At 35.9% G+C, this 23961-nt stretch overlaps 1 protein-coding gene across 3 annotated transcripts in view; it reads left to right on the forward strand.

The window, feature by feature from the left end:
* Positions 1-23961, forward strand: part of PARP8 (poly(ADP-ribose) polymerase family member 8) — a 167795-nt gene that overhangs the window by 132962 nt on the left and 10872 nt on the right. For all 3 annotated transcript variants that reach the window (XM_059916361.1, XM_059916359.1, XM_059916360.1), the window contains 11 exons: positions 1993-2085; positions 8465-8590; positions 9856-9921; positions 12726-12793; positions 14583-14631; positions 15752-15864; positions 16101-16173; positions 17804-17873; positions 20798-20871; positions 22004-22073; positions 22939-23023. In XM_059916361.1, coding sequence (XP_059772344.1) covers positions 1993-2085; positions 8465-8590; positions 9856-9921; positions 12726-12793; positions 14583-14631; positions 15752-15864; positions 16101-16173; positions 17804-17873; positions 20798-20871; positions 22004-22073; positions 22939-23023 — 887 coding nt within the window. The remainder of the gene's footprint in view (positions 1-1992; positions 2086-8464; positions 8591-9855; positions 9922-12725; positions 12794-14582; positions 14632-15751; positions 15865-16100; positions 16174-17803; positions 17874-20797; positions 20872-22003; positions 22074-22938; positions 23024-23961) is intronic.

Consider the following 23961-nt stretch of genomic DNA (forward strand, 5'->3'; position numbering starts at 1 on the left):
TGCGTGAACATAGGAGCACTGGCACTAACAAATGCGTCTGTCTGCTGTGCCGGGCACCACAGGCTGCATCGTGTTAGGCCTCATCAGCTACCTAATGCAATGTAACTTGGGAGATAAGATAAATCAGACAGATGACACTGTATCAGATTTGAAAGATGAGAGCTCTTCCAAAGCAATTGCAGAGTGTATATTTCAGTGCTGTTGACTCTAGGAGGTTATTGAAGTCAAAAGTCTTTGCAACAAAACCAATCTTTCAAAAGCTGGGTAGCAAGTAAGCAGAGTCATGCTATTTCTTCCAGAGAAAATTACCTAGGAAGAAATGGAATTCTCCTTTTTATATCTGTTTTACACAGCTTTGTGGTTTAATTAGTATATCACCAGCTTAGGTATCTGTTTTTTTTTAGTGCATCTCATGTGTAAATGTGTATTAAGCAGGCGAGATGGATTTTCCAATTAAAGGATATTTTCATCCATTGCTAAATCATTCCAAGTGCCTAAAACTAACTAAAATGAATTTTTAAATCATATTTGTGACTCTGTATCAGTAAATGATTATTTACTAATTGTTACCTAAATTTAGAAATTTAATTCTTTAAAGTGATATTTCTTCCCTTTTCCCCCGTCCAGTTTTATTGAGATATAAGTGACATACAGCACTGTATAAGTTTAAGGTGTACAGCACAATGATTTGTCTTACATGCATCATGAAATGATTACTACAATAAGTTAGTGAATATGCATCATCTCATTTTTTTTTTTTTAAACATCTTTTTTTTTGTGGTTGTGTTGGGTCTTCGTTTCTGTGCGAGGGCTTTCTCTAGTTGCGGCGAGCGGAGGCCACTCTTCATCGCAGTGCGCGGGCCTCTCACTGTCGCGGCCTCTCTTGTTGCGGAGCACAGGCTCCAGACGCGCAGGCTCAGTAATTGTGGCTCTCGGGCTTAGCTGCTCTGCGGCATGTGGGATCCTCCCAGACCAGGGCTCGAACCCGTGTCCCCTGCATTGGCAGGCAGACTCTCAACCGCTGCGCCACCAGGGAAGCCCCATCATCTCATATTAATGGAAAATAAAATAACAAGAGAAAAATATTTTTTCCTTGTGATGAGAACTCTTACGATTTACTCTCTTAACTTTCACATACACCAGTGTTAATTATATTAATTATGTTATACATTATATTCCTAGTAGTTATTTATCTTATAATTGGAAGTTTGTACCTTTTGACCACCTTCCTCCAATTCCCCTTCCCCCCACCCCTCCATCTCTGGTAATGGCAAATCTGATTTCTTTTACTATGAATTTGTTTGTTTTTGAAGTATAATTGACCTACATACAACACTTCGTTAGTTCCTTGTGCACAACATAGTGATTTGAAATTTCTATACATTACAAAATGATCACCATGGTAAGTCTAGTTACCATCTGTCACCACACAAAGATACTGCATTATTATTGACTACCTTCCCCACACTCTACATTTCATTCCTGTGACTCATTTATTTGGTAACTGGAAGTTTGTACCTCCTAATCTCTCTCACCTATTTCTCTCATCCTACCACCTACCTCCCTTCTGGCAACCACCTGTTTGTTCTCTGTATCTATGACTGTTTATATTTTGTTATGTTTGTTCATTTGTTTCTTTTTTTAGATGCATGTAAGTGAAATCATACAGCATTTGTCTTTCTCTGTTTGATTTATTTCAGTTAGCATAATGCCCTCGAGGTCCATCCATGTTCTTGAAAATGGCAATATTTTGTTCTTTTTTATGGCTGAGTAATATTCCATTGTATTTATACATATACCACATCTTTGTCCATTCATCTGTCAATGGGCACTTAGGTAGCTTCCACATCTAGGCTATTGTAAATAATATTTCTTTCTTTTTAATATTCTAAAACTTTGCATTTTCTATTTATTATAAAGAATGTCATACATTTAATTTAGGAATTGGAGGATGGGGAAAAAATGTTGAATTGATTCCCCTTTCTTTTGTAGCCTACTGTGTGTGAACGAGAGCTGTGTGTATTTGCTTTTCAAACCCTGGGAGTAATGAATGAAGCTGCTGATGAAATAGCAACTGGAGCTCAGGTAGTAACACATGATACTAACTATTCTATATTTTGATTTGAAAAGTTTATTCTGATCCACTAGCTAACTTTACCCTTCTTTGGGATGAATTTTTGATAGTTTCTTGATAGATTAAGAAAGCAAACCAGCATTTGATATTTCTAGATAGAAACTAAATTTTGCCAGCTTTATCTAATGTGTGTTTTTTGTCCTTTTGCAATTGCCAAGAGGAGAAGTTAAACCGACTTTAATTGTTTGAAAAGTAATACGTTCCTTTCTTATATGGTGAAATTGAGATACTGAAACCCTTGCACTTGCATTATGTAATGTTTATTTGTAAAGTTATAGTGCCATAAAATGGAAGCCAATTTACTTTTAAAACTTAGGTGAAAAGATAATGGACAGAACATGTAATAAAAAGAGAGCATTCAATTTTACAATAGCAATGTTTATGACATAGGAAGAAAAATATAAAAACAAAGAAACAACTTGAAAGTAGAGAAGAATCCCATGTTTCTGGAAAGGAAAAAAATCAGTTGTAAAGATGCCAAAATTTATTACTTCATGCAATGTCATTAAAATTTCAACTAGTTTTGTTCATTTATGGAACCTGACTGAAATACTAATAAATAGATGAGAAAAAAATTACAGAAAACAAAAAATAATGAGTGTTAATTAAGTGAGGCTAGACCAACCAAATACAAAACCATATTATGTAATCCTATGATATTTTGAAAAAATATAGTACTGGCAAAGAGTAGAAAGTCAGATTATCCCCAAAATAGATCAAGTTATAAATACATTTAATACATATTAAAGGAGGTATCACATCATGTTGTAAAATAAAAATGGTTTAGTGAAGGTGGGAACAAATGACCTGCAACATGGAGGGGAAAACAGGTTAGCTCTTTATGCTGTGTGCAAAAACAAATTCCAAATGGCTTAAAGAATAGTTTTGTTTAAAAGTATTATACCCACACTAGAGCATGCACAGCCTAGGTAGGGCCTCAGATTCATGCATTTATGCAGATACAAAAAATCATAAAGAAAAATATCAACAGATCTGAGTCCATACATACTTCACATTTTTTACTTGAAAAAATAAGAGCTAACACACTTATGAAAAAGTATGTTTTGCTACAAACTTAATTACATAGAAACTCATGAAAATTAAGACAAAAAACATGAAGATCATCACAAATTCATAGAGGAAATGAATGCACAATTCACAAATATGGACCTATAGTTAGTAAAGAAACATGAGAAAATACTTAGCCTCACTAAAAATCAAAGGAAGCTAAATGTAAAAGAATTGTATAAAATTCACAAAGATGGGTGGGAAGAATGATCATGCAACAGACATCTGGTCATTCTTACAGTAAGTATCAAATGCCTGTTATGAAACAGGCCGTACACTAGACTAAGGTACAACAGTTAACACAGACGACCCATGCCTCATGGATTTAGACTCCCTTAACGTCGTTATTTCACTGATTAACTAAACTGAGATGCATCCACTTGATGAAATTTTAAGGACCATATTTGTGATGTAATGAGTTACAAATGAAAATAACACAAACAGAACATTGATCATATGCGATGTGAAAAATGATTCCATGATTAAAATAAATTCCAAAAATGCAGCTTCATATTGCCCCATACCCAATGTGTACAAATTTGCATACTAAAAGCTCTGAGAATGCCTAAAACTGAAGAAAATGACTAGCCTATACTTAGAGGGTTTCTCAAATGTATCTATCCATGGTGAGTCTTTATCTCTTTTTAAAAATGGTAACGTTTTTCTCATCCCTTGAAACTAATATTGCTCAAAGAAAGGTACTTTAATATATGCTATTTATAGCTATGTAAAAATAAACTTTACACAGGTGTGTGTACATACGCACATACGTGTATATTTACATGGATATGTATGTGTGTATATATATATGTATAATTTTTCAAGTAGTATAGTTAATATTTATACATTTTACTGGAAGTAAAGTATCCCTCGTACAATTTGAAAAGGGAAGGAAGTAAAGCCTAGAAATAAGGAATAATTGATTAGAAGGAAAACTAACATATTAACAGTAGGCTAGGTTGAAAGAATAATAGGTGCTTTTTTCCTTCTTATTATAGATACATCTCTAAAAATAATGGTTCTTAAAGTGAAATTACTTTTGGATTATATAATGATAGTAACAAAGCACAAATACTCGATCAGATCAATTCAGTGATTCAGCTCTAAAGATCAGTATCCAAAAAACTCAGAGAGTTTAGTGATTCTACTCCAAAGTCAATGCAGAATATTCTTTTCACCACTTTAAAGGAGATACCCCAATATTCTGGTTATAATCCTAGAGATTACATGGAAATGGATTCCTTTTCTAAATAAAAACTGTATCTCTGTAGCCTTGTTGCATCAGTTGACTCCTGCATTTTTAGTGGTGCTCTGTGGAGCTCTGGAGGTTGCAAGAACATTCTTTAGAGGGATCTGCAGGAGGCTGGGCTGCGATCAGAGTGTCTCAGCGGCCGGGATTCAGGGCCTCCGAGTACTGCTGTAACCAGAACAGCAGCTCCATTTTATTCTTTTATGTTTTGGGGCTCTCATATACAATTTTCATTTAAAAAAAGAAAAGATAAAAGGAATTACTCTTGAAATATTTGAAGGCCATTAGTCTACAATTTTAAATTCGCTTCTTTTCCAGAATACATTGTACATCATTTTACTCTGTGGAAAAATTAGCATATGTAAATAGAGTACAAATCCAAACAGTGTAACATAAACCTTTCTTTGTTCAAAGATTCTGAATGCTAACTCCTATAACAGATAAACCATAAAATTAAAGTGACTTAAGATGGTAGGCTTTTATTTCTAACTCACACGACTGTTCGGTTAGAATGTTTGTTGGGCAACTGTGTGATCACTGAGGGAACCGGATTCCGTCCATCACGTGAGTCCGCTGTCTTCAATACTGGCATATAGTAGAGGGGAAGGGAGAAAAAGCGAGAAGGAGCGCCTGTTTTTTCATCAGCTCAGCCTCTTTCCACTTTCTGTCCATTGGTTAAAACTAGTCTTACGGCCTGACTTAAACAAAAGGGGTAGAAATGTCCCCTGCAGTGCCGTTGCTTCCAGGCAGTAGTAGCCCTATACCTTGAAAGCAAGGAGTATGAAACTTCGGAGGACAGCAAGGAATTTTGCCAGCATGGTTACACTGTTTCTTTTCAGTTAGGTTAAGACATACATTAACAAAAATATTCTGTTAATTAACTTCTTTACCCCTCCATCCATTATTTTCATTATAATTTACTTAAGTCCACTAGTGAAATTATTGGCAAAACAATGCATTTGCTTTTTTGGGTAGTTTTGATTGCTTTGAAGCTTTGGGCACAAGATTTTTAATTAAAGTATTTGATTGAAAGGGGAACATTGTTCAGGTTATTTTGTATCCATTTGTGCCTTTCTTGTTGTGGTAAAAAACACATAACGTAAAATTTACTATATTAATCATTTTTAAGTGCACAGTTCAGTAGTGTTGAGTATATTCACATTGTTGTGAAACAGATTTCCATAACTTTTCCATTTGCAGAACTGAAACTCTATACCTGTTGAAAAACTCCCATTTTCTCCCTACCCACCATTCTACTTTCTGTTTCTGTGAATTTGATTACTTTAGATTCTTCACAAGTGTAGGCATATAGTATTTGACTTTTTGTGACTGGCTTATTTCACTTAGCATAATGTCCTCAATGTCCATTTTGTAACAGGTGACAGACTTTTCCTTCTTTAGGGTGAATAGTATTTCATTATATGTGTGTACCACATTTTGTTTATCCATTCACCCATCTATGGATATTTTGGTTGTTTTCACCTCTTGGCTGTTGTGGATAATGCTGTTGTGAACATGGGTGTGCAAACATCTCTTCAAGATCCTTCTTTCAATTCTTTTGGATATATACCCGGAAGTGGGATTGTCACTTACAGCAGGATCATATGGAATTTCTATTTTTAGGTTTTTAGAGGAACCTCCATACTGTTTTCCATAGTGGTTACACCAATTTACAATCCCATCAACAATGCACAAGGGTACAAATTTCTCCATGTGCTCACCAACACTTTTTATTTTCTGTTTTTTTGATAGTAGCCATCCTAATGGTTGTGAGGTGATATCTCATTGTGGTTTTTATTTGCATTTCTCTGATGACTAGTGATGTTGAGTATCTTTTCATATGCTTTTTGGCCATTTGTATGTATGGCTTCTTAAAAGAAATGTCTATTCAGTTCTTTTGCCCATTTTAAAATTAAGTTATATGATTTTTTATTGTTGAGTTATAGGAGTTCTTTATGTATTCTGGTTATTAACCTCTTATCAGATAAATTATTTGCAAATATTTTCTCCCATTCCATGTTGTTTTTTCACTCTCTTGATTTTTGTCCTTTGATGCGTAAAAGTTTGATATAGTCCTATTGCCAATTTTTGTTTTTGTTTGCCCATGGCTTTGGTGCTATATCTAAAAAATCACTGCCAGATCCAATGTCATAAAGCTTCCCCCTGTTTTCTTGTAGGAATTTTACAGTTTAAGGTTTTATGTTTAGATTTTTATTCTATTTTGATTTAATTTTTGTGTGTGGTATAAGATAAGGGTCCAGCTTCATTCTTCTGCATGCGTATATCCAGTTTTCCCACCCTCATTTGTAGAAAAGACTGTCTTTTCCCCACTGAGTGGTCTTGGCACCCTTGTCAAAGATCATTTGATCATACATACATGAAGGGTATGTATTTTTACAAAGCTTCAAGTGCATACTATGACATATAATTTTTTAAGGTATTTATAAGATTGTACCAATTCATGGCCCCAAAAGTTTCAAAAAAGGCTCTTTTATGTTACTGATGATTCTTTCTCAGAAATTCTTGCTTGGGTTTTACTATATTAGGAGACCAGATAATGCTGAAAACAATTTGTATCTGGGTTATGGTGCATCTTTCTGGGGTAGAAGGAGTATGAGTATGGGAGAGGAAAACAAAAAGGAGGGTTTTAATTTGTCTTTATTATTATTATCTGTTGCTTTGAATCCAATTTATTGCAAACACACACACACACACACACACATAAATGGAATAGTGTGGTAGAATCATATTAGCTGTTTCAGTTCTGCTGTTTTCTGAGTAAGTCCTGTGGGTATCTATGTCTGTGTACTTTGGAATGTGTTATTTATAGATCCTATACCCGATGGCTTGAGTGTTGCTAATTATTTTAGGTCACTGGAAATTCTGGATGCTGTGATTGGGTGGATGTGTTTTGTGAGTATACACACAACATAGTGAGCCCTACAGTCATTAGGTCACAATACCCCCTCGTTAACCATAAGAATCAAAAATTGTCCTACTCTTACTGTGCATTTTTTAAATGCCTGTTTCAAAACTTTCTGGAAATATCTTCCCCTATAAAGATTAAGTCAGCTGCTTCCTTATGAAGTATCTTGTCTTTACGCTATAGGTAGGTCCGTTCTGATGAGCTCTCTCCGTTTAAACGGTATCGGCTTTCTTGATTCAGTTGCTAGAGCGTGTTGTTTTTGGGAACTAGGGAGGGGAGCCACGCTCTTAACTGCTATGTCGCCTTGCCTCTTAGTGAATTGTGCGAAGGAGTCATAGACGCACGTAGGAATAAAGCCATCTTATTTAACAAATCAGAGGACATTAATAGCCTTTGTCAGAGGAGAGTAGGAAGAAGTAAGATGGTGTCAGGAGATTTACTGTCCTTGGGGCATGTCAGATTCACTTTCTGCAGTTTCCTTCACCCAGAATGGTTTCTCCCCAGATAGTCACGTCTCCATCTCCCACTTCGTTCAGGTCTCTGTTGAAACGTCACCACGTTTCCTGGCCACGCTAAAATAGTCCCCCCTACTGCCTAAGTCTCTAATGCCAGCATTATTTTTATAGCATTTAACAGTACCAGACACTATATGTCTTTAAACATATATTTAACTGATTTTTCAGCACATCTTCTCCATTGAAAGGAAAATTTCACGAGACCTTTTCAAGGACCTGTCTTGTTCATTGTCTTTCCACAGAACCTACAACAATGTTAGCACGTAGTATGTGTTAATGACAAAGACATGTTAAAGACAGATATGAAGACGTGAGTAGTTGGAAGCAACACATATTAGTTACTTTAATATGTGTTACTTTAAATAACACATATTAAAGTAACTTTAAATATTAGTTACTTTACATTAATAGTCAGGTTTGGTCAAATTTGATCTAAAGCCACAAATGACAGATTTCAGAGATTGCTAGCCATCCTGAATCTTTCCTAATTAACTACCATGAGAGGGAGAGACAATGGCAAAGCATTTGATAAAACCTGAAGGATAGTAACTATCTTATGTATGTATTTCAAGGTGGTAGATCTACTAGTATCCATGTGTAGGTCTGCATTGGAATCTCCTAGAAAAGTTGTCATTTTCGAGCCATATCCTTCTGTGGTAGATCCTAACGATCCTCAGATGCTGGCCTTCAACCCAAGGGTAAGTAGTTATCCTGGCACATCAATCACAAGTTTCCTTTAACAATAATTGAGATTTTAGTCTCATTAGCTTTCTTCTGTGTTAGCTAAATTACTGTCTCATCATATCGATGACCTGTCACGAACTCTGTATCCATTTAGCAAATATGATTCTTTTTCCACCAATTTGATTTACTTCCACCTTGTCTTTCATGTATCCTGTTACTTCTCCTCTCCTTTTCTCCTTTAAAATCATTTTCCTAACTTTGCCTTCATGAAACTAGACCCATTTAATCCCCTCAAATTCTGATCTTTACACATCCCATCTGCATGGAAGGTAGGTAAATAACTGTAATAAATTGGTTTATAATGGTCAATATGATTATTTTAATTTCATCATATATTTTTTGAGATTCTAACTTATGTAATCTCATTTTAATTTTAAGGATCATGGGTAAAGGGACAAATTTTCCCTTTTCTTTTGTATTTTTATTTCATCCTCTCTTGCCCTCCCCTCTCTCCCTCCCCAGTTATCTGAAGGTTAGTGAAAGTTTATTACGTATTGTTGATCAACTGACATTTCTTGAGAAAACAATTTTATAAATATTCAGGGAAGTTTGGCAGAATTCTTCTGAAATAACATGATTTTCAAATTACATGAGAGCCAAAATTGCCTTAGTTTCTATTACTATTCATCTTGAAATCATTTTATGGAAACAATGACTATATAAAATTCTCTTGGAAAAACTTTCCCTCCTTCATAAGTGGCAACAGTGCACATATTTTCAGTGTGCTTAAAAATGAGTTATCAGTTGAGTGTATGCTGTCATTTACACACTTATTAATCATACTTGTTTGGTAACAATCTTCCAATCAAAAGAAACTAAAAGCAAAATGAAACTGTAAGATTTAAAGTGGATTTTTGTGTTTTAGAAGGATTCTGTGCTTGCTTTATTCATCATGGCTTAATTTTTTAGTGGTGACAACAAGAATCAGGAGCCTAATATCTTTTTTGTATTTATAGCTTTTCCCCTGTAAGCTGAACATCATTTTATGTATTTACACTAAAACTGGCATTATTTTCTTTTTTCTTCCCTCTGGCTCAGTTATAAATCCTATGTCCTTGAGCCATCTTATTAAAGTCTTCCCTTTTGTGTACACAACACAGTCATTGCTTTCAAATTGACCCTGACGGAAAACTCAGGTACATAAATAATACGTCTCTCCAGTAATGTGCAGACTTGCAAAGGCTTATGGTGAATACTATTTTTTCCCCCATTCAAACAGAAGAAGAACTATGATCGAGTAATGAAAGCATTGGACAGCATAACTTCTATTAGAGAAATGACACAAGTAAGTATATCATCTTGTGGTCTTGTACAGTTCAGTTTTGCTTGAGTGAAATGATATTTTTAAAATATCTGAGAGTACTGGCCATGTGGTGAAGTGTAGACTTTTCTATTATATGAGAGTATAATTAAAATCATAAAAAAATGAAAATTGTTTTGTACTAGGATGTTTTAATTAAATTACATCAGTGTTTTGGCATGCTACCACTGTGACTTTGGAGGGTAATTGCATAATCATAATCCGAATGCTCGGCTCTCAAACTCAGACTAAGAATTTGTTGGAATATCTTAAGGCAAAAGTTAAATCTGGTACCATCTTCCTCGACTGCCAATTTTAATTAATGGTAGTAATTTCAAAACATTTTAATGTTGAAATCAAAACTAATATTCTTTCAAATGTAAATTACACCTAAATAGTTCAGATGTAACACAGAATCTCAAAAGAACTTTGGAAGACACCAGACTCCTTGAGAGCATGAGTTTATATTTTTGGCCATTAGGGAGGTTTTGGTGGAAGAGTTTGATGAGCAAGGATCAGGGTTTATTATGAAAGTCCAATATATCCCTGGGCTGGAATCCAGCACTTGGAAAAGCACATCTTATTGAATTATTGAGGCCTTTCCACTGCCAAACACTTGGAGAAAGGTTTAAAGCTCATCATTATAAGTAGAAATTAATAATCTAATTGACAATACCACACATTATGGGTTGAGTTTGCATATGGTGGTTTCAAGGCTTGCACTGCCCCTAGAGGCCCTTGCAAGTTTATGGTATTACTCTGAGTCATTGCCTTTCTCTGGGGAGGAAGGGAATAGTGATTTCTCCAGTCTCGGGGCCCACAAAGCTTCTGTGCCACTCCCCCTCCCCCACTACCCCATCTACTCCATTTGCAGATGTGCATCCAAAGTACATGTTTTTTTAAAGATTTATTCTTTTTTAAAATTTGTTTATTTTATTTATTTATTTTTTGGCTGCATTGGGTCTTCATCGCTGTGCGTGGGCTTTTCTCTAGTTGTCGCGAGCGGGGGCTACTCTTCGTTGCGGTGCGTGGGCTTCTCATCATGGTGGCTTCTCTTGTTGCAGAGCACGGGCTCTAGGCACGCAGGCTTCAGTAGTTGCATCACACGGGCTCAGTAGTTGTGGCTCGTGGGCTCTAGTGTGCAGGCTCAGTAGTTGTGGCGCACGGGCTTAGTTGCTCCGCAGCATGTGGGATCTTCCCAGACCAGGGCTCGAACCCATGTTTCCTGCATTGGCAGGCAGATTCTTAACCACTGCACCACCAGGGAAGCGCAAAGTACATTTTTACATTCCCAAATTTGATTCTTGGTTCTTTTGATAGTTATTTATTTATGAGGTCAAATACTCATTCATCCATTCAACAAATGGTATGTGTCAGACAGTGGTAAACAAGAGATCCTTTAATTCACAAGTTATATTATTTGCTTAATAGCCGTCATTCTTTCCACCTGTTTTTCTATGCCCTTTCTACATTATCAGAATTCCTTTTCAAGCAAACATTTATTATTTGTATAAGGAAAAGAAAACAATAAATGCATTTCCACTTAGGGGGAAAAAAGAACCTATTGCAGTACCTTACATACAATTAAACATTTTTGGTGACCGAAGATTTTGGTATAGGATATTTATACTGTACTGTAGATCCAGACCATTCTTGCATCTAAAAATAGCTACAAACTCTGACTCTGGGATCAGCTCTGTGCCAAGAATTGCTTCCTTTATTCTGGGTCATGTGTAAGCTATGTTAATAGGAGGCAATGGAAATGATTGTCAGCTTGGGAAGTTGGAGGCCCATGTGTTATAATTTGCTCATCAGTGACGTAGCCTGCAACCTTGGGCAAGTTGCTTAATTGCTTGATGCCTCAGTTTCTTCATTGCCAAGATGGTAAATAGTAATGCCGCCTTCTCCCTCAGCGTACACTTCATAGGGATGCTGTTAGGTTTTATCCTGTCAAATTCTTTAAACCTCTCCAAATAAATATAACATTATACTGGCCTAAATTGTCACAGACAGATTGCCTTTCATTCTAGGAAAAGGTTAATTGTCTGGGTGAATTCCATCAATACTTTTAAAAGAAGGGGTCGTCATCTTATGTAAATTTTGTCCAATTTTCTCATGTAAAGATCTAGCCGAAGCCAGTACCCTCAGATATGAGCATGAGTAGTAGCTATTACAAGTTTCGCTTTAATGTTAGTTAAATGTTAAAAATGTCAAAGAGAAACCAGATACTTGATAAAGGTGACAAGACAGATTTATTCAAGTACTGCAGTAGGGGAGAGAAACTTGCAGTGTGAGCTGAGATCACCTCCGAGTAAGGCAAGGTGACTGAGGTTTTTAAAGTGAAAACAGAGAGGGAACAAAAAGGGGCTACAGAGAAGTGAAAATAGGGGGGCTCTGGGGAAATGGAAATTCCAGTGGGGATAAGAGAATTACTGAAAGGTTAACTGTATGGGTTGGTACCTTTTGTGTTTTAGCAACATTGGGTTTTCTTGAGCAAAGACTCAGCAGTGGTCCAGGGACTTAGCCTAGTGCATGGAAGCCAGGCTAAAATTTGATTGAGCCTCTTATCAGAATGTTCCGGCAAGTCCTTTGTCCTGCATGGAAGGTCAGAGTTCATATCATCTTGGGGAGAAGCAACTAGGGTAATGGCTGCCATTATCATGTCACAACCACAGGTCTTCACGTTTAACTGGATTAGGCATACCTGTTCAATCTGATTTTCCTTTTGCAAAAAAAGAAAAAAAGGAATTTTTAAGAAAAATCAAAACGTATAATGACTTTTTTTTCAGGCACCGTATCTGGAAATCAAGAAGCAGATGGATAAACAAGACCCCCTTGCTCATCCCTTACTGCAATGGTATAAAATTTAGTTTTCCTCTTAATGAAAACAGCATCATTTCCTACTGCCTGCTTTAAGGAAAAAAAAAAAACAAAACCCTATTTTGCAAGACCTGCAATGCTACAGTTCTACAAGCCTATGAGGCCTGGTGATTTTACAGTCCAAGAGTCCTTAATGACTCTCACTTTAATTAAAATTTGGACATCACAAGGGGAAGAAAGTGCTGTCATATGCACTACAGGGATATACAGTGCAGTCGACAGCAGTTTGTTATCTATCATTTTTAAAAATTTAATTGGTTAGATTACATGGTGAAGCCATTTTGGCTCATTTAATTTTCTAGTTAACTGTGTGATAAAACTGTTTCAAACGCTTACTGAAAACCTCTCTATAATGTGTGTTTTGTATAATTTACTCCCTTAACAAAGATAGTGTAAATTTGATAAACTCTGTGTTTGATGACTGCAGATGAGGCACTGTTTCCGAGAAAGTCTGGTAAGGGACACAACGTTAGTCCAGCCTAACCCTAGAAAAGAAGGGTTAGGCTATAGTTGAGGGGTGGATGGAGAGCTCCCCTTGCTCTACAACACTTACTTCAAATAATTTGCCCTCTGGTTTCTCATCTGCAAAAAGAAAACAGTAGTATCTACTCACCTACTCACCGTACCTATGGGGGTTTTAGGTGCGTCTCTTTGAAATCACTGACAACTCAAAGACTGGAACTTACCACGATTATCAGGCAGTAATACAAATGTAAAGATTATAAGAGATTGGTCTGAATGAGTACTTATTCCATGCTACAACCAGGAAGTTTTTTAAAAAAATATGTAAAGATGGGCAAAGGAGGAAGAATCTGGCCACCTCATGACTCTAATTACTTAACTTTCACTTAGGTAGAACCTTACAAAACACATTTAATTTAGTCTAGTAAAACCATGACAAAAGTTAGGTTTTAGAAGTCTTTCTTCTTTGTATCTTTTATAATCTATTTTTAAAATTCTGACGAATTGAGTAAAATAACACATAGTTTTTATTTTAACTTTTAAAATTCTCATATTAAGTTGTATTCAAAATGAAGGTAAAAATTTCAAATATCTAATCTCTTTCTTTTTTTCCCTGAAGTTAGCCTGATTGTTCACTTTTAATTATTTGTGATCATTTCCTTCAGCTTGTTAGTCACTCTTTCTTCAAGGAGAAGAAAATTTACCAACATGTTTTACAATTTTTTTAGTTATTATTTTCTATACTGAAAAGCATAAAACACTTAGTCCTTTCAGATACCTGAGGTTTTGATTTTTTTTCAACTTCATTGTCTACATATGGTGAACAACAGTTCGTATATAAACCATTGTATGTATCAGCACAAAGATCCTCAAATATTTAAAGAAAGGAAAAATATCTTCATAAAAACTCATTCTTAGTTAGACAGTGTAGGGAGAAGCAGAGGAAGCAGATGTATAAATCAGCTTCTAAATTTTGTGTTTAGATTACCATTATTTGAAAGCATATTCATAAATGTTCACTTTGCTGATATCTGAGGTTGTGGTTATTAAAAATTATATCTCTTAAGTTTTCAAGAGCTACTTCTGTGTTTTCTCAGATTAAAGTATCTTTTTTATTATATAGCTCTTTAAGTTGTTTCAGGAAGCAAAGCAAAGCAAAATGATGTAATTAAATAAAATTATTACTCAATTTAGTTTATGTCACAGCAAAAATAAGTTTTAATCACTTGCCAACTGAGGGGAAAAAGACTTTAAATATATGTGGCATATATTTGTGACTGATGGCTTATTTTAATTAATTTCAGGGTTATTTCAAGTAATAGGTCACATATTGTGAAACTGCCAGTTAACAGGGTAAGTTGTTTTTTCACATATACATACAGAAATGTGAGGAATACTTACTAGTTGGGAGAACTGACCCCTGTGATTTTTAGGCAGCCTCTCCAGGAAATTGAAGTTAACTCAGGCCAAGCCTAATTCTTCAGTTAGAAATGACCATATGTGCCCCAGCTCTAAGTTTCTCCAAGATATCAAATTCAATTTCAGGCTGCTGCCCTGAACTTTTAAGTAAACGAGTCAATGTGAAATCATTTAGTTATTCCACATGTGATAGAGAGAACATTATCTAGAGATTGACCAGGAAAAGGTAGTGTGCTTTTTTATCATTGTCAGTTTAATATTGGCACAGCTTTACTTTTCTATATTGGAGAAGATATTGCCTCCAGATATCTTACTTATCGGCCTAATATGCTTACAAAATAAAGAAAAAGCTAATGGACTCTGATTTCAGTTCTGATCGTCACCTGGGAGCAGTATCTAAAATCTCAGCTCTCCCATCTATGAATCTCTAAACTATGAGATTCCTATATATTGGATTCCTGTATAAGTACATATATTCTTAGGTGAAAGGGCAGCAATTAGAAAATTTTGTTAAGCGACTGATTCAAAAGATTTTGTTTCAATTTTTTCCATGAGCAAAGTGGGAAACTGTAATTTGAATGTAGGCAATTTCTAATTTTACAAATATATGTAAATAAAGCATGATGATGATAATTTTTGCAATTTTAAAATCTTGAACTAACTTTTCTGCTTAGCAAATTCAGATATTTCCCCAGTTGAATAGCTGGTGGATACTTAGGGAATTCAATAATAAAAGTCTCAAAAAGAAATGTAATTAGGAAGGCAGATCTGCTTGAATGTGATTACATAGCATATTCCAAAGCTAAATATAAACGACTTTGGATTGTCTGTCTCCTATTCCTTTTCCATTAGCCTAAAGAATTATCCTTCATATCAGCAATTCCACGTGATTTATCATTTATTCAGGGTTTTTGTTAAATGAATGACCCTGTTAATATAAATTATTATGGTTTGAAACTAGATAATTCTTAAACCAGTAAAGTTTGAAATTGTCATCAGCCTGATTGTATGTTAAATTTGACATGTTTTCCTGCATCCTTATTTTAAATGGCAGCAACTGAAGTTCATGCACACTCCCCATCAATTCCTTCTTCTCAGCAGTCCACCAGCCAAAGAATCCAATTTTAGAGCTGCTAAAAAACTCTTCGGAAGCACCTTTGCATTTCAGTGAGTATGGCTTAGTGTTTAGGGGGCTGTGTCCCCCACTTAGTCTTCCAGAAATGTGTGGGGAGGAAGGCATCCTCTTTTAGTAGTTGGCTGTTAGCACTGGACAGTTCACTACACGATACTTGACTAGGAAACCCAGAACTCTGAGAAGGCACCATGACTTGTTATATTGAGACCCTGTAAAAAGGTCATTGATTTTTGATTTTGCTTTTTCCTTCCCCTCCCCTGTGTTTTAGTGGCTCGCACATTGAAAACTGGCACTCCATCCTGAGAAATGGTCTGGTTGTTGCTTCTAATACACGACTGCAGGTAAATTTTCTGCATGCTTTTACGAGACTCGTTATTCTTCAGTATTGGAGTTCAGTAAGCAGTCCTGGTGTTGTTTTCACTTGCAAAAGGGGATGCATGTGTGCTTTAAAAAATTACGTGGACTTTTCTAATAGGCATATGTAATTTTCACAAAATAAGTCAAGCAGAATTGATCTATACACAACATAGGGATGAAAAGAAAAAGAAAACTGAGTTCCCCTATGAGAAAATAGTGAAACCACTTTAAACTTATTAGAAAAAAATGATCACAAAAGAGGTAAAACCTTACACAAATTCTCTCTGCTACTCCAACTCAAGTTTTTTGAGCACTACCTCGGTGTGAATACTTTAACAGAAGAAAAGATAGGGCTAAGAATAAGCAAAATGGAGATTGGACACCCAAGAGCCATCGGCTTCCTGCTTTTCAGCCCGCAGGGCAGCACACGGGCAGGATATTGTGGGTGTGGTCCTCATCTTTGTTTATGCCCTTCATCTCCAGCATCCCACCTCACTCTCATTCAGCTGATTTTCATCTGATGATGTAAGGAGGTCGGGAGATGAAATCCTCAACCCAGTCACCTGTGCTAGATCTCATATTCTGATGACAATTGGGATGACACAACTAAATATAAATGTTCATAAATACACATTTAATATAAATATAAATGGCCATAAATATAAAATGTCCATAAATATAAATGTCCATAAATACACATTTATTGAATTAATATTTGGTGCATACTAAATACGGTATGAGGGCCCTAGAACACGGAGATAATAAGAGAGAATTTTAGTTGTTCTGAGTAGTAGACTAGTCGAAGAGTTTCAGTTAATGAAACTCTCCGTATCTTGAAAAATTTAGAGGAAGTAAGGAATGGGATGACAGTGCCGTATAATGAAAATCTGAATAAGATATTTTGTTGATATACTAGCAGATGAGTCCTGATCAACCTTCTGTCACATGTGTTTCAACCACGTTTGTTTTCAGTATTTTAGAGTCATTAACATAAAAGCCTACTCCAGGGCTTCCCTGGTGGCACAGTGGTTAAGAATCCGCCTGCCAATGCAGGAGACAGGTTCCATCACTGGTCCAGGAAAGATCCCACATGCTGCAGAGCAACCAAGCCTGTGTGCCATAACTACTGAGCCTGTGCTCTAGAGCCCGTGAGCCACAACTACTGAGCCCACGCGCCTAGAGCCCGTGCTCCACAACAAGAGAAGCCACCGCAATGAGAAGCCCACGCACCGCAACGAGGAGTAGCCCCTGCTCGCCACAACTAGAGAAAGCCGCGCACAGCAACGAAGACCCAGTGCAGCCAAAAATAAATAAATTTATTAAAAAAAAAAAAAGCCTACTCCAGTACTTGATACTAAGTGACTCTTTGTCATCAGCAGGGTGGAAAATCTTTACTAAGGATTTTTTCTGGCTGTCATTTTCCATATATCAATGCACTCTGAATTTTAAGAACAAGGATATTAGTACTCTTTTCAAATTAGACCTTGAAATCAGAGCTTTATCATTTTATTAAGAGCTAATGTTCCAGCATAAGACCAATGGTCTTCTTTTGTGAAATATTAACATTTGAAACCATAAACTGACCGTTTCCTTTCCCACCTCCTCTCATTCTAGCTCCACGGTGCAATGTATGGAAGTGGAATCTATCTTAGTCCAATGTCAAGCATATCATTTGGTTACTCAGGTAAGCTTGTATTTCATTTCAACCTCAAATATATTAGGTTTTTGTTGTTGTATATTCTAGGCACAATTTTTTATTGAGTAAATGAAGCTTATTTGATGTATTTGTATTAAATTCATTTGATAAATGTCAGAAGTAAAAACAAAGCTCACGTGTCAAGATGAATTTATAATACTTCCCCTAGCATATAAGATGGAGCATATGTTTTGTCAGTTTCAAAATTAATTTTAATTTTGTTTCAATAGTTTCTACATTTATTCCGTCTACAGTAAACATTGAAAATATAGCATGTACAAAATATTATGTAGAGCACTGAAAAAAGTTTATGTATATATTATATTAAAGAAGTTTTAAGCAGTATGGAAAATTTAGGATTAGAAAAACACCCTCAGAACCATCCTACTTATTGACAACTTCTTGTTAATATTTTGGTGAGGTTATTTGAGAAAAATATATTGGAATAAACTGAAACCATGTGCCGAGGAGGAGCCTCATAAATTCAAAATATGGAAAGAACGATTACCAAATTGTTAGCATTTGTAATCCTGAGGTAGTAAAATTCAGGGTGATTTTTTCTTTGCACTTTAAAAATTTTTTGGAATATTTCACAATGATCCGTGTGATTTTTTTCTTAGAACAGAAACTTATTCTGTTTAAATATAAAATAATTATGCCCATTGTAAAGAAATTGAAACTACACAGAATCGTATAAAATAACAAATGAAAAATTTTCCTCCTTTCCTAACAACCTCAGGGTTTGGTGAGTTCCCCTTTAGACTTAAAGGCTTTTATATTCGTATACCTGCATATATAGTTGGTTTTGCTTATGTGCTTGTGTTGTGTGGGGTTACATGATTCCATTAAACAACTTTAGGAGATGTTGCTCACATGGTGCCTGGATAGTAAGTCTTAAGATCCATATATTATAGAAAAGGAGACTTAGAGAGATCTAATAACTAGGAGAACATTGAGCAGGCTTACCTGTCTGATTCTTTTGCCCAAGTTCACGCTCTTTCAGCCACAGCAAGTGGTTTCTCAGTGTTCCACCCTGACCTTTTCCAGAGCACATGTCCTAAGAGGACCAGGTGGGCTCTGTACGCCTCTTCTGACCCAGCCTCAAAACTCACGTGGCGCCACTTCCCATGTACAGTATTGGTCAAAGCAGTCACAAGCCCCTCCATATCCAGGGGCTGGGGAATTAGACTCCATCTCCTGATGAAAGAGTGGTACAGTCGCATTGTAGAAAAACATACTGTTGAGAAATATTGTTGCAGTGATCTTTTAAAATACAATATGCTAAAATAAAGCTAGGAAAATAAATATCAGAAGAATAAGTAGTATAGGAAATAAAATAATGTAGTTCAATGGGAAAGATGATCAGAATCAGCTTAAATCAGACTCTAAATCTTATTAAAACAGAACACAGTAAAAAAGTAATATCAAACCAGTTTTAATAAATAAATACAATCTCAGCATAGATAAGGACAACACAACACATCAAGTCCTGTGATTTTCTGCTTCTTATACGGGTGTACTGACTCCTTAGATGGGTTCGTGGAAAGGTTTGTGAGGGATTCAGATGAATGTAAAATTTGTCTGTGTGAATGTTTGTCTGGAAAGAGGGTCGATAGCTTTCATCCAATTCTTTCAGTGTCCTTGATCTGAAAGAAAAAGTGTAAGAACCTCTACAGTACGTTGAAGTAGCTTCATACTTGGTTTGGAGGGCTTCAGGTCTACGAGTTAGAGAGCAGAACAGTCTTTCTGCACGTAATAGCCTTCGCCTGTTCCTCAGCTTGAATGCACCCACTTCTGCCCCTTTGCGGGAATGTCTGCCTTGGAAAATGCCTGCATCTGCACCATTTGCAGTTTGGTCCATAGGCTTTGCCCATTTTCATTAAGCCTTTTATTGAAACAGCAACAAAAAAACAGGCTTCTCAACTTTAGGATAGTAGATGAGCATTTTTAAACACACTATAGCTACAAATCTACCTATTCTAAAACAGACAGGAATTTTAGTTATGTTTTGTCTGAAATATTTCACAGTAAAAAGCCATGGCATTAACAGGGTAAGGTAAGACTTGTGAGTATCATAGACAAAAGGACTTAAATAGTTTTCCTTTATTAGGAGGAATAGTAAATTCTACAGGAATTGAGCATGAAGTTAAGTTGCAGTATAAATATATTTGTCTGAAATTGTTCATATTTTACACCCCTTATCTTCTTCTAGTCACCAGATGGTAAGAATGAAATTTAGGTCCTAAACGCCTTTTAAAATCAAGTTTTAAGAATTTTCTGATGATATCAATTTTATGCAAGGGAAGGTCCTGGCCTTCTTTTCTTTTTTTTTTTTTTTAGAGATACCTCTTTTTTTTTTTAATTAATTAATTAATTAATTTTTTATTTTTGGCTGTGTTGGGTCTTCGTTTCTGTGCGAGGGCTTTCTCTAGTTGCGGCGAGCGGGGGCCACTCTTCATCGCGGTGCGTGGGCCTCTCACTGTTGCGGCCTCTCTTGTTGCGGAGCACAGGCTCCAGACGCGCAGGCTCAGTAGTTGTGGCTCACGGACCTAGTTGCTCCGCGGCGTGTGGGATCTTCCCAGACCAGGGCTCGAACCCGTGTCCCCTGCATTGGCAGGCAGATTCTCAACCACTGCGCCACCAGGAAGCCCCTCTAGCCTTCTTTTCAATGCAAAGAAAAACAAACTGTATTTTCTACTTTGTATCCTGACCAGGACTTCCAGAAGCTGCCAGCTTTCCACCCTGCTTGCTCAGGGCACAGCCGCTGCTCCTTCAGGAGCCCTTTGTGATGGTCTGTGTCCTGATGCTGTCAAACCTTTGCCTAGAGTGGAACTTTGCAGTGTAGATGGATTGTATTTTGAGCTGCATCATACAGCTTTGTCCCTAAATTATTATTTTGCTGATGTTTTTAGGGATGAACAAGAAGCAGAAGGTGTCAGCCAAGGATGAGGCAGCTTCAAGCAGTAAAAACAGCAACGCATCACAGGTGTTGTAGCGAATCGGGTGACTGCCTCTGATGAGTGAACTCTAGCTCCCTTAGCTGGCAGGACTTCGATAAATACTCAGGCTTTTTAAGTCTGCAGAATTATTTTAAGTGGCCATTACTCCTACAGGAATGAAACTCACCCTAAAATGCCTTTATTCAATAAATATTCAATAAGTATGTATTGCGCTTCTTCTACGAGAGTGCTGGACATCTCCTAGATATTGGGCTACAGTGATCATCAGCGATAGACAAATCCTCTTGGTGCCTGCATTCTACTGAGTGGATATAAATAAATTAAATATATATTTAGATAGAAAGAATGCTAGATGGCGGTAAATCTTACAGAGAAAAATCAGGGGAAAGGGATGTTGAATGCTATGAGATGCCAGATGGAACTCGAATGAATTTTAAATGGGGTGATCAGGAAAGGATGCTCTGAGAGGGTTCTATTTGAGTAAAGACCTATAGGTGGTGGGTGCACGAGCCATATGGCTCTCTGGGAGAAAGAACATTCCAGGCATAGAGAAGGGCAAGCACAAATCCCTTGTTGTTTCAGAGAAAACAAGCATTCTGGACAAATTAAAATCCATCTGATGAATAATGTGACTTTATATTTTTAAAAAAAGAGTATAGCTAGTCTAGTGTCTGAAAACAAAAACAAAACCCCAGATTTTCTACATGAAATGTTTCTGAAACCTCTGTGGCTTAATGATGCTATGAAAATGGGTTGGTTTTGGGTAGTTAGATGATCTAGAATAATTGATTTTAATGTTTGAAATGATTATGCAACTTTAATTTTGTTTCCCTCTAAATAGAGATGCTAGACTTCTGGTAAAAATAAATTTGAGTTCTAATTCTATGTTGTGAGGCTATTGAACTTTAATTTAGTATTTTTTAATTTGCTTATTTTTGAGAGTGATTTAATTATGATTATGTACAGAAATTAAGTGATATAACAAATATAGATTGACATTAAGAGAGAATTCAAGGATATTGCTGCTGGTCGAGATAGGCCTTTTTTTAAACCTCTGGAGCTATCTTAGTGACTATTACTTTTTAATGATGATTCTTTTTTTTCACTTGAGTGACTGTCCCATTTTTACTCTAATTTTTAAATTCTTTTGGACTTTAGTCACAGAAAAAAGGACAGCAATCCCAGTTCCTGCAAAGCCGTAACTTAAAATGCATAGCCTTATGTGAAGGTAAGTTGAAAGTTTTACAATTCTCATAGCGTTAATTCTCTCTCTTATCTGTATTTAAGAATTTAAGTATGTTTACAAAATGCTCACAATGGACTAGTGAAAGCTTTATTCCTTATGACCATCTCTAAGGGCACAAATGGAAAATACTTACAACAGAGACCATAAAGGTTAAAACCAAAAAAGCAGAATTGGCAAGAATTCAAATAGTGCTATATTTTATTCTTGGCAGATATTTCAGAATGGTAATTATCTCTTTCTGATCAAGTATTGCTTATCTCTTTTGTTAATATACCCCTTCCTCTTTATGTTGGTTTCTGAATGTATAATACCGTAAAAAATCTGAAAGATGAACCAAGTGCTGAGTAGATAACCCAGTAGGTCTTTCTCGTTCCTACACTGAAATTATTCTTCGATTCTGAACTTAGGACAGAAAATTGATAGGCGATTTGCAAGATCATATACTTTCCTTTGTTCTTGCTTTAAAATCTGACTTTGGCTAAAAGTTCATTTTTTTCTTCTTGTGTTGGGAGTTTCAGTAGCCACTGTTTACTGTCTTTCAAGTTTTCAACGTTTGATGGTTATAGAGGACGCTAAGTTGCTTTCTACATAGTTCCCAAGTCAGGACCTATTTGCCACTGTGACACAAAAGTGATTTCCTTCCTATTGTTATGCTAATCGTGTTCCAGACATAAAATTGTTACTTGGCATTTCACTGTTTTTATTTACATTTCTGGATAGCTTAATAAGGTGAAAGAAACATTTTTCATATGTTAATTTGTGCATGCATTTTTGCTTTTAGATTTCTAAGAGAAGAGATATAGTAACTTAGAATAAATAGTTCTTTAATTTTCTCTTCCATTCACAGTGATCACCTCACCTGACCTGCACAAACATGGAGAGATATGGGTCGTCCCAAATACTGATCATGTCTGCACACGATTCTTTTTTGTGTAAGTGTAAAAACTTAAAATCCTATGTTACTGTCTTCTCCATAAATGAGGTAGTAGTGACTACATTATTGTCTGGTCACTTTAGCTGCCAAAATATAGCAGACAGGTATTTTCTCATCAACTCAATGTTTTTGTTTTATTTTAATAAGCTGTGAAAAATGGGGGTGTTTAAATGCTATTAACTTAGAAGAATTGAAGAAAAACATGGTCTCTTTAACCACTATCTGTGTGTGTGTATGTATACATGTGTATATAAGTGTATATATACATACATACAGATCTTATATGTATCTAGATAGATATCTACACACACATAAATATACACATATATTATTTATAGATTTAAAAAAATATTAGAACTGGGAATGAGGAAAACAATAATGAGAAAGTCTTCTTCCTATAAAAAGTTGATCTGCATTCCATATGATATAGGCTGCCAATGCAGGGCATGTTAATGTGGATTTTTTGACACAGCTACAGCATAAGAGCTGCATTAAAATACAAGAGTGGTATTTTTCTTCCCTAAGTAAATGCAGTAGATCTGTCTGATTTTTACCCACCTTGCTTAACTCTCAACTTTTTCCCATGCCTGAGCCTTCCTTATCCACGGTCCTGTCACAGAAAGGACCTCAAGGAAGAGTTGAGTATATCTGTTTTGTACGTTTATGTAGCTTTCTAAAAGGAAGCTGGAAAAATGCACTGACTTGTTTTATAAGCCATGTCAAAATGACTGTATCATGATTACTTCAATATATAGCATAGCTGGAGCATGCTACATCTGCAGCATTTGGTCTATGAGCTTATTGACTGACGGTTCACAATGAAAATTTTATGAACTGCCTGGTTTTCTTTTGGTTGGTCTGAAAAGTGTGACTTTCTTATGATCCAGATTTATATATTATGTATTTATCTATCTTTTGTGTTTATGATACATATTA

Source organism: Balaenoptera ricei, chromosome 3 (genome assembly GCF_028023285.1).
Source record: "Balaenoptera ricei isolate mBalRic1 chromosome 3, mBalRic1.hap2, whole genome shotgun sequence".
NCBI lineage: Eukaryota > Metazoa > Chordata > Mammalia > Artiodactyla > Balaenopteridae > Balaenoptera > Balaenoptera ricei.